This window comes from Colobus angolensis, unplaced genomic scaffold (genome assembly GCF_000951035.1).
Source record: "Colobus angolensis palliatus isolate OR3802 unplaced genomic scaffold, Cang.pa_1.0 Scaffold145, whole genome shotgun sequence".
Lineage (NCBI taxonomy): Eukaryota > Metazoa > Chordata > Mammalia > Primates > Cercopithecidae > Colobus > Colobus angolensis.
In genome coordinates this window covers 1,832,474-1,844,411 of record NW_012114544.1, presented here as the reverse complement: position 1 = coordinate 1,844,411, position 11,938 = coordinate 1,832,474, and the positions used below count along the sequence as shown (strand labels likewise).

General features: G+C 34.2%; 1 protein-coding gene across 3 annotated transcripts in view; it reads right to left on the bottom strand.

Moving 5' to 3' along the window:
* HSPA4L (heat shock 70kDa protein 4-like) overlaps positions 1–11,938 on the bottom strand; it is a 60,194-nt gene that overhangs the window by 29,393 nt on the left and 18,863 nt on the right. For all 3 annotated transcript variants that reach the window (XM_011935596.1, XM_011935594.1, XM_011935597.1), the window contains 8 exons: positions 10,982–11,104; positions 8,416–8,515; positions 7,758–7,891; positions 5,492–5,736; positions 5,278–5,354; positions 4,159–4,310; positions 3,609–3,715; positions 959–1,092 (listed from right to left, as the gene is read on the bottom strand). In XM_011935596.1, the coding sequence (XP_011790986.1) occupies positions 959–1,092; positions 3,609–3,715; positions 4,159–4,310; positions 5,278–5,354; positions 5,492–5,736; positions 7,758–7,891; positions 8,416–8,515; positions 10,982–11,104 (1,072 nt within the window). The remainder of the gene's footprint in view (positions 1–958; positions 1,093–3,608; positions 3,716–4,158; positions 4,311–5,277; positions 5,355–5,491; positions 5,737–7,757; positions 7,892–8,415; positions 8,516–10,981; positions 11,105–11,938) is intronic.

Here is an 11,938-nt window from a genome sequence, read left to right as displayed (position 1 = left end):
CCAGCCATCCCATTACTGGGTATATACCCAAAGGATTATAAATCATGCTGCTATAAAGACACATGCACACATATGTTTATTGCAGCACCATTCACATAGCAAAGATTTGGAATCAACCCAAATGTCCATCAATGAGAGACTGGATTAAGAAAATGTGGCACATACACACCATGGAATACTATGCAGCCATAAAAAGGATGAGTTCGTGTCCTTTGTAGGGACATGGATGCAGCTGCAAACCATCATTCTCAGTAAACTATTGCAAGAACAGAAAACCAAACACCGCATGTTCTCTCTCATAGGTGGGAATTGAACAATGAGATCACTTGGACACAGGGTGGGGAGCATCACACACTGGGGCCTGTTGTGGGGTGGGGGTTTGGGGGAGGGATAGCATTAGGAGACATACCTAATGTAAATGACGAGTTAATGGGTGCAGCACACCAACACGGCACATGTATACATATGTAACAAACCTGCACGTTGTGCACATGTACCCTAGAACTTAAAGTATAATTAAAAGAAAAAATGACACAGTATTTTGCGTATAACCTGCATACAGCCTCCCAAATACTCTTAAGGCTATATCATCTCTAGATTAATTATGATACCTAATACAAAATAAATGGTATGTCAGTAGTTATATGTAGTAGTGGAATAACGACAAGAAAAAAAAGTCTAGACATGTTCAGTACAGACACTTGGTTTTTCCTAGTATTGGCTGAATCTACAGATGCCAAAGTCATGAATACTGATGGCCAACTGTAATAAACCCTGCTGTCATTATAGAAATGAACTGAGCACTACAAATGCACATTTTAAAAAAGAGTATAAATATCTTTCTTTAGAAGTCCAGTACTGGCTTAGCTGAAATGTCTATTTGTCTCCTTGATTCTAAAATAACACATTATTTATAAAAGGCCAAAATGTTATCGAAAACTTTTTTTTTTTCTCTTACCAATTCTTGCATCAGGATAAGGCACTTCATGTAAATTAGTATAAAATGCTTCTAGTTCAAATGGTTCCTTCTTGTGGAAAGTAATGACTTTTGAGAATGGGGCAGGATGGTTCTTACAGAAAACTTCACATTCCCTAAAATGGAGTGGGAAAGACACTCACTTAGAAACAAATAGAAAGTTGCCTATGAACCTATTTACTGAATCCATTTTATTCTTAATCCATTAGCAGCAACTGCAAAAATGTCTGCACAAATAAAAAGAGAAAACAATTATTCATTTTGTTCTAAACATGCATTGTGACAGATTTATGGCTCAAAGCTTTCATGATGTCTATCATAGTAACAGACAACTGTATACTATTAAAAAAAGAAAAATTACTTGAGAATATGTGTATTTTAAAGTCAATGTGTAAGGTTTTTTTCCTCACATCTGAGGGCCAAGTCCTACCCATTAACTTCGAAAATACTTGCCTATTACCCTTTTAATTCTGGCTACCTTTAATAGAAACTTTCGTTTGCCAATAATTTTAAACCTACAAAAAGGTGCAAAATTAAAAATCGGACAAGGAACACTTGTATATCTTTTACCTAGATTTGCTACTTTACTCCATTATTTGTTTCATCATCTGAGTGTACACACTTTCTTTTTTTTTTTTTTTTTTTTTGGGTTGGGGTCTCACTCTTTCCCCACTGGAGAGTGCAGTGGCCGGATCTCAGCTCACTGCAAGCTCCGCCTCCCGGGTTCACGCCATTCTCCTGCCTCAGCCTCCCGAGTAGCTGGGACTACAGGCGCCCGCCACCTCGCCCGGCTAGTTTTTTGTATTTTTTAGTAGAGACGGGGTTTCACCATGTTAGCCAGGATGGTCTCGATCTCCTGACCTCGTGATCCGCCCGTCTCGGCCTCCCAAAGTGCTGGGATTACAGGCTTGAGCCACCAAGCCCGGCCCACACTTTCTGTGTATATTTTTCCTGAACCAACTGAGGGTTATACACACATTATGGTCCTTTACCCCTAAAAACGTCAGTGTGCATCCTAATAGGGATATTCTCTGATATTGAACTATTCATATTTCCATTTATTTTTCAGTTGATATAACAATGTCCTTTGCAGTATTTTACCCCACCAAAACAGGGAGTTTTTAAAATCTACATAGCAATTCCTATTCTTAAATCGTTTAACAGAAACAGTTTATGACTATTTGTTATAGTGGCCCAGAAACCAATCTTTAATACTATATTATCATCCTATTACTGTAAGTTTGCAAGATTTTAAAATCTTGAATCCATAAACCTCTTACTCTATTCTAGTTTTCAAGAAACTACCAATACCTTCTACTTTCTTATTGTAGTCATTAGGCTATATTTACTTTTCAATTTAGCTCCCCCATATGTTTTCTCACAATTTTTTTCTGGATCACTTATACCTTAAAACTGAAATTAAATTTTATAGAATAATAATTCTTGCCTCAAAATTGACATTATCTGGGGAAGACAGGTGAAAAAATATTTACAAAGAAAAAAACTGACATTAACACATGCCATTAAAATCCTTTGCAAGACATTCAGATAAGGCTGATAATTCGTATTTTTGAAACGTATACAAAAATCTTGTTTTCTTGGGGGTACTTAAGTATAGAACACAGAACAAAATTTTAAAGATAACTTCAAAATGTAAACACACCATTATTCATTGTACAAGCTATACTTCTGAAAAGCAGGCAAGTAAAACGTTTGAAATATAAATTTTGATTCTGGTAGGGAAGCAGGCTACCTAAATCCTGGGCAGTTCATGGAAAAAAATGTAAATGGTAACACAAGCATGAAAATATTGTAGCTTATGACAGACAAAACATTAATAACAAAGTACTTTTTTTTTTTTTATTATCTGCATGTTCAACCGAAAGTATAGGAGAAAATGAGCTAAAATAGGCAATCTCATGCAAACTAATATGAATATAAACCGGCATCCTTTTAGTGAATAATCTGCCAATATTACTCAAAATAATGTGCATATTCTTTGGCTCAACAATTCCATTCCCACACTGCTATCTTACAGATACACCATGCACAACTGAACAAGGGTATGTGCACAAGGATGTTCTTACTAGCACTGTTTAAAATAGTAAAAATATGACTTAATACTATATTGGTTAAATTTATTATGGCACATACAACTATTGAAAAAACAGTTACTGTGTGTTGACATGGAAAAATAAAACACAATATAATTTAAAAAGCTAAGTTGCACTGGAGATTTATAGATAATTCTATATGTACTTAAAAAGTGTATGATTTATTTATGGATAGTCAAAGAAAATGACTGGACAGATAAACTAGCTGTTAAAAATGTTTGTGTCTGTAAAATGGGCTAAGAGAGGATATGACAAATGCAGATCTTTTTTATACTTCTATACTGTGATTTATTTGAAAATGAGCCTTGCTTTACTTTTATAAAAAACACAAATTTAAAAATATGCCCAATTATGATTTATAGGTGATATATCATTTTTATATTCTCTGTTATCTAACACATTATTTAAAAGTATTTGGCAGAATTTTAAGAAGTGTAAATTTCTCTAATTTAGAAAAGTAGGTTTAACTGGTTAAAGATTTACAACAAGCTCTAATCAAGGTTTTAAAAATAACTTACCCAGTTCCATCTTCAAAAGAGGTCTTCCACCTTAATGTAATTGAATAGGGAACAAGGTCTGTTATGGAAAATTCACGAACTTTAAATGCTGGTGAGAGAATCGCACACTGAAAATAAGATGCAAACCATACTTAAATCAACAAATACAAAACATACCCTAGATTACTCTGATTGAACTGCTTAAGAGTCCTCCTATTACAACGTTACATTTTAAAAGTTACTGGTTTTTGGCAATGAGAAGTGAAAATTTAAAAGGGCCTGAGTACTTTTTATGTGACCTTACAAAAATTAACATCTTTAAAGGGATTTTAAATGGGCAGACTGCAAGAATTTGTAAAATTAATATTCTTTCAGTGTCGTTACAGACACACTGTCCTATTATAGCTTAAAAATATAAATGGGAAAGACATAAGACTTATTTATCAGAAGTAACTTCAATTTACTTTAGCTTATTGATAAGTGTGGAACAGGTAACATTAAAAGGCCCCTTTGGATCTATCACTCATTTCTGGCAAAATACGTACTCTACAAAATAAAATAACAATTATACCTGTAATGCACATCCTCTTGCAACAGCTTCATCAGCATTTAATGTGGTACTTATGTCTTTAAGAAAGAATTTAGTGATTTGTTCTTTCACCGCGGGAATTCGTGTTGCTCCTCCTACAATTTCTATACTACTAATGTCTTCACGTTGTAAGCCTGGAAAATTTTTTTAATTGAGAAAAATGATAGTCTTTAAAAATCTTAACAGAAGGCTTTGTCAAGTACTTTTTTAAAAAGTGGATTGACTTTTTACTTGTCAGAAAATAAAAGGAAAGAAAAATGCAATTTTTAGAAATAGATAACATTTAATAAATATTATTTATGTGACAGGCAATGCACTTGGTCCAACTTGGTCCAGATGATGGTGTGGCAATAGAAGCACTTCATGGGTTTTAAAGTAGCTCTTCAGAGTCCTTCAATTTTCTTATTTCTACCTCCTAAATCCCTATAGAAGATATTTTTGATTACCAAAATCCTTATGAAAAGGCAATCATGTCCCCATTTCTACATTAATTTCATTTTAGAATCATCTATAGTTTATAAACACTTCCAAATAGAACTACCATGAGTCTTTTTGTTATTGTTTTCATTTTTTGTTTTTTGTTTTTTTTTGAGACAGAGTCTCACTGTGTTGCCCAGGCTGGAGTGCGGTAGCGCAATCTCAGCTCACTGCAACCTCCGCCTCCCAGGTTCACGTGATTCTCTGGCCTCAGCCTCCTGAATAGCTGGGGTTACAGGCGTGCACCACCATGCCTGGCTAATTTTTGGAATTTTAATAGAGATGGGTTTCACCATGTTGGCCAGGCTGGTCTTGAACTCCTGACCTCAGGTGATCCACCCACCTCGGCCTCCCAAAGTCTTAGGATTACAGGCATGATCCACCATGCTTGGCCAGAACTAGCATGAGATTTATGATATAAACCATAAAAAGAGCCAGGAAGAATTACCATAAACCCAGAATTATAGTGCCTCACTCTTATGAATAATGAGTTACAATCCTCTTCTCTAAAATGAGAAATATAAATCTTTTTAAAAAACAAAGTTTATTCTTTTATCATTATCTACCCCTGCTAAGTAGGCAACATTATGGTACAGTTTTGATAGTCCAGTAATTTCCACTTACTAGCTTGTTCCATTACTGCTTTTAAAGGGGGTTCAACCCTGGCCAAAAGGGAAGCACACAGTTGTTCAAATTGAGCCCTGCGAGAAAATAAAATAAAATTCATTATTCTGGGATTAAAAGTTGAACATATCTTCTAAAACAACAAAAAAATCAGATATGATCTAAACATTATAAAATAAGTAAACACTTTTCAAACTAAAAACATACGTGGTACCTGTTCATTTTACTAGAAACATCAAGGTCATTCATGAAACACTCAATGTTCAATGGAAGATCTGATGCATTTGCACTCATTAGCTTCTTTAGTTTTTCACATTCCTGATATAAACGCAACAAGGCCCGAGAGTTTTCTTTCACATTTATCTTATATTTGGTCTTGAACTCATCACAGAAGTAGTCTACTAAAGCCTCATCAAAGTTCCTGCCACCCAAATATGGATCAAAGGTAGTAGCCAAGACCTGTTTAATTGAAAAAGCAGAACTGTATTTTCAGAATTATAGATTCTTCCAAAAAAAAAAAAAAAGAAAAAAAAAGAAAAACCTCTAAAATAAAAAAGTTTAAAAATAAAAATGACTCTAAAAAAACTTGTCCAATCACAGGGGTGCTGAATGTGGAATCAGAGTTAAATTATCACTTACATTTAGCCAATGTATTTCCTTATTCTGAATTTTCTACTTTATAGTTACAGATCCATATATCATAATTAAAAGAATTCTAATTCAGAAATAACTGAATTACAACAACTAAAGCCTCATTATCTCACTCACTTGGTTCTACAACAGCACTGAAAAGATAGACCTAAACCAAGTTTAAGAGAGTAAAGAAACAGTCCTAAGCATATAAACGAGAACAAAACATCCAAGAAAAGCAGATTCAAAGATTAAATATAAAATACCATAATTGGTCAATTTACAGATCAGAAATTAGGCCTTTTGACTATCACAAAACAAAAAACAAAAACAAAAAACAAAAAACACAACCAAAAACTAACCAACAGAAAAAACCAGGTAAAAATTTAACCAGCTGGTTGAGCAACAGGCTTCCCAGCAGAAGGGAGTCACATAAATTCAACACGATAGTTCTTGAAAACATAGGACCAAACATGTAGGCTCTCTCCCTAGGGTAAAATGACTACTTACAACAGTCACTAATAAAGAATCCTACTGTTGGTGTGGTTTTGCAGCTCTTTCTTTACAAGGTGGGTGGTGGGGTGGTAGTACGGTGGTAAATATCACAGGAGCATATGAGTGCAATGTGCGTGGAATGTCGCCCCACAGACTAGCATGGAGAATCCATGTATAGACCTCTCATGGAGTCTAGTATTACCCAAAATTAAATGCAAAATTATCTTGGTATATAACTAGTACAAGTGTGCATTTCGGGAAAAAGGGCTATAGCCTTGATCAGATTTTCAAAGGGGTCTGTGATCTAAAAATCGTATTTCACTACAAAGTTACCTACTAAAAAGGAAGGAAAAAAAACGTTCGTTTTAAAGTAAGTCAATATGTTAAGACTAAACGCCAAGGATTAAGTCAATTTATACTGAACATTACCCTACATTCAGTCTGAGTCATTTCCCTTTAATTTTTTGATTACAAAGATGTTACTATAGTAATACAAATTAAAACAGAATACTTTTGCAGTGTTGCAGTTTATCTCCTAAGTAAACTCTACTCTGTGCATACTGGAGAGAGACCATAAGTCTGGACAAAAGAATCAATGTAAAAATGATTATAAATCCTAATTTTTTTTTTTTTTTGAGACGGAGTCTTGCTCTGCCGCCCAGGCTGGAGTGCAGTGGCCGCTCTCAGCTCACTGCAAGCTCCGCCTCCCGGGTTCACGCCATTCTCCTGTCTCAGCCTCCCGAGTAGCTGGGACTACAGGCGCCCGCCTCGTCGCCCGGCTAGTTTTTTGTATTTTTTTTTTTTAGTAGAGACGGGGTTTCACCATATTAGCCAGGATGGTCTCAATCTCCTGACCTCGTGATCCGCCCGTCTCGGCCTCCCGAAGTGCTGGGATTACAGGCTTGAGCCACCGCGCCCGGCCAAATCCTAATTTGTAAGAAGCACATAGAAGTAAAATTATGATTAGAATGCTTGGATAGAAAGGTTTCTATAATCAATGGGAATCATTTTAGAAAATGCTTCCTGTAATTATATTTATGGATAATTTATGCTCCCTGATAGATGACTTCATTAACAACCTAACAATAGAACAACAATAAAAATAGCTAATATATATTACAGCAGCTACCCTATGCCAGGCATTCCAAGAATTTTGTACACAACATTTTGTCCTGAAAAATTATGTGAGATAGTTACTATTGTTGGTCTCAGATAAACAAACTTAAGATTTCGGGAGATTAAGTAACTTGCTTGAAGTCATAAAGGGGCAGAGCCAGGATTCAAACCTAGCTATTACGGCTCTTTAGTCTGTGTTCTTAATATATGTAAATATAACAAACCATGTATTTACTTACTTTAAGTTTTCCTTTGTTAAAAGCACAAACCGAGACCTGATAGGCAGAATGTCCCATATCAATAAATACTACATTTCTTGGTTTCTCATCTAATGGGGGAAGATCCTGTTTATAAATTCCATACGCCAGTGCAACTGTATAAGAACAAAGAATTATGTTAATTCTAGCATAGTAATTACTTGGAAAACAAGAAATGTCACTTTGACACTGTACTTTAACATGCAGTACAGTAATACATATTATCTTCAAAGTAAATTAACTTTTCACAATTTGGTTAATAATGTTTTAACTTTACTTTTTCCTTACTCAACTACAACTCTTTAATAGTAAAGATCTGTAAAGCCATTAAGACATTTAACCTCTGCCAAAAAGTTGTACTACAAAGTAACAAGCTTATAAGAATCAGTACACACACACACACACACACACACACACACACATATTTATATGTATATATAATTTTTTTAAAGAGACTGTGTGTAGCTCTGCCTCACTAAAGTGCAGTGGTATGATCATAGCTCACTGCAGCTTTCAACGCCCAGGCTCAAGCAATCCTCTTGCCTCAGAGTTAAAAAAAAAATAATGCTTTGTTATTAATTAGAAAAAACACTACAATAGTATTTTGCTTACAGTGATTTTCAAATTGCAAAGTGCTTACCTGCAGTAGTTTCATTCATCAGCCTTAAACAATTTAAGCCTGCAACCTGGGCTGCAGCCATCACAGATCGTCTCTCGGCATCAGTGAAAAAGCTAGGAATCTAGTATTTAAAAACAACAGTTAAGTATAATGTTTTACTTAAACATTTTGTCAACTGAAAAATATAAAATAATTACCCTAAAACTTATGTACAGTTTAAAGCAAATAATGATGTTCTAATTAAAGAGGAAAAATACTAGTGTTTTATTTTTTAAGTTTGACAATTTCTATGCTGTAAAGATCTGACCTAAAGTATGAATACTAATTTAAAGTAAAGTAATATGGCAGGGTTGCCTAAGTTTTGTTAATCTAAATACTTCCTGTGTTAGTCTGATCTATTAAAAATATATTTGCTCATCTTTCATAATAAAAAACTGAAAATTCAAGAGTCTGAAAATGAGATTATAGAAATATATTATGGTATATCCATATAATGGAATCCTATGTAGCTGTTACAAAGAATCAGGTAGATCTGAATTGTTAAGGAATTCTATCTTTATTGTGTTAAAAAGGGCACGTATAACATTACTTCATTATTGTGTGTATATACACTCAACCAGAAGAATACAGTTCCAACTGTTTAAAACAATTATATTTCAAAGGAGGGGAACTATATTGTAGGGAACTTGTGATAAATATGAATTTCCTTTAAAAATCACCAAATAACATTAAAAAATATACATACATTCATACACACACATATATATGTATATATAATTTTTTTTTTTTTGAAAGAGACTGTGTCTAGCTCTGCCTCACAGGCTGAAGTGCAGTGGTACAATCATAGTTCACTGCAGCTTTAAACTCCTGGGCTCACGCAATCCTTTCACTTCAGCCTCCTGAGTAGCTGGGACTACAGGTGTGTGCCACCATGCCTGGCTAATTAAAAAAAAAAACTGTATAGACGGGTCTCACTATGGTTGCCCAGGCTGTTCTCCAACTCCTGGCCTCAAGCAATCCTCCTGCTTTGGTCTCCCAAAGTACTGGGGTTATAGACATAAGCCTCTATGCCCAGCCCATTAAATACATCTCCATTTAAAAATTAAACTCAGTCTTAAAATGTATAAAGATGTATATATGTATAAACCCTAGTTTTATCAAACTAAGAAGTATTTTAATTTGGCATATAGACCAATTTCTAAAAAGCTATTAATTGTATTTACATATAAAATAACTTGGGCTCTTCCAGTTTTAAGTTTCAAATAAGTAGCTTCCTTTAATTTTATTGTTTTATGAATTTAGAAACTTCATTGAACAGATTAACAACAGGAAAAGAATTTAAATTTTGCTCAATAAACTTGCTTATCTGATTTGGTATTATCCTCCTGACAAAAATCTAAGTTATAATGCATGGTTCATTTAATATTCATTGAGCACTTACAAACCAGGTACTTTCTAGTTACCAGCAAAATAGTGCACAAACCAGAAAAAATACTTGTCCCTGTAGAGCTTACAATGGATCTACTGCACCAACCACAAAGTTAATAATGGTCAAAAGTTTTATTACTCTGTTCTGACATGAATTTCTGACACAAAAGTAAAAGCAAGTATAATTAAATAGAAATGGATTTGAATTTAAGATGAATCTTTAAAATTTGTATGATTCTAATATATCCTTTCAAGTGGCAGTAAAACAATTATGAGCATGGGCTTGGGAATTAACTATCCGGCTCTAACACTGTATTAGTTAGCTGTGTCGATTTTGGGCAAGTTATTTGACATCTCAGTATCCCACTTTTTGAATCTGTAAAAGTAGGTTAACCCTACTTTTTAATAATATCCCTACCTCATAGATTGCTTCTGAGATTAAATGGGTTAAAATGCCAATAAATAGTGCCTGGTCAATGGTAAACTCTATTATTTGCTATTACTAAATGGCTAGAAAATATTAAGCTCTAATATTTTTCTCCCATTAAAAAATTCCAAATGCCTATGAAAAAAAATTGATTACTAAACTCACTGAAAAGTTCATAATCCAATTCTGTTTTTCTGATGACATGAGACTCCTGAACTTTTGTAGTCAAGTTTAATAGTAGGAATTTATCAATTTAGTTAACATGTAGGTAAAGAACCAGTTGAGGATGTTTAATGGGACCTCAAGAGATAAGACAGGGTAAATAATTTAAATGTTTTGTTAAGAATCCTTAAAGATTTTTTTTTCCCCTGATAACACAACCTCAAATTCCCAACTAGAAATTTTCAACTTTTGCTATAAAATGTTAAGGTCCTTACAGGTGGGAAGTTAATTGCTATCTGAGAAGATTCTTAGGGATAAATCCCAGATAGCAGCAGTCACTAGTTACATAACAGTTTTTCAAGAGTCACTGCTCATCATAACTGATTTTATGGGAAATTCAATCCTAAACTTTAGCAAGTAAGGCAATTTTTTTTAAAAAAGAAAGTCAAATGGATTTAGGTTATTTACTGGATAAGGGCAGAAAGTGTAAGGGAAGAAAAATCTTTCAATATTACATTAATACACTGAAAAATATAATTCAAGGGTATTCATTACTGAAATAAAACTTACTGAAATCACACAGTCAGCCACTGGTTTCTTCAGAGCATTTTCTGAAGTCTCTTTAAGCTTGGCTAACAGCATTCCAGTAACTTGCTCAATTGCAAAAGGTCTTTCTTCTTCTAAGTACCGCACCTAACACCAAAAGTTGGGATATTTATTAAGAATGATTTGCTTATCCAACAAATATTTAGTGAGTATCTAACTCTATATGTGATACATACAACATGAAAAAGACACCCTTGCTCAAGGAAGTTTTATTCCAGAAAGATTGCCATTTTAGAATCATGATCCCATGAAAACCAGTGACTATGTCATTTCTGAGGCTGTAGTACCTTACAGACAGTATTATAACCAAAGTATTTTCAAAAGTATAGTCTCTACCCTCTCAGATCCCGACTTCCCACAAAAACAATTTTTATCATTCATTTTCCAAGTGTGACACAGCAAACAATGAAAAAGGAAAAGATCAAATAATCTTTCTTTTGAAAGTCAGAACTCTCCTTGGGTTTAAAATAAAAGCTTCAGTCATACAGTTTTGGGAAAAGGAAATGAGAACATCATTCTTTCAAGCAGCACAATGTGTTTATGTATATGAGTATGTATAGATATGTATATCGAATGACATAAGATTTACTTTGAATCAGACCTAAAACTGATAAGCATTTGTTTCCAAACCTAGTTACAAGTTAAGTTCAAAAACAAGTATTATGCCAAATTACTGCCTTTAAACCAGGTGTGCAGAAAGAAATCAAGCACACAGAAATAAGGGAAAATGAACCACAGTCTTAGTCTGACTATTGGAGGCATGATCATACAGTATTCTTTTGTATAAGAACATTCTATGTAATCCCAGCACTTTGGGAGGCCGAGGCAGGCGGTTCATGAAGTCAGGAGATCGAGACCATCCTGGCTAACACAGTGAAACCCTGTCTGTACTAAAAATACAAAAACTTAGCTGGGCGTGGT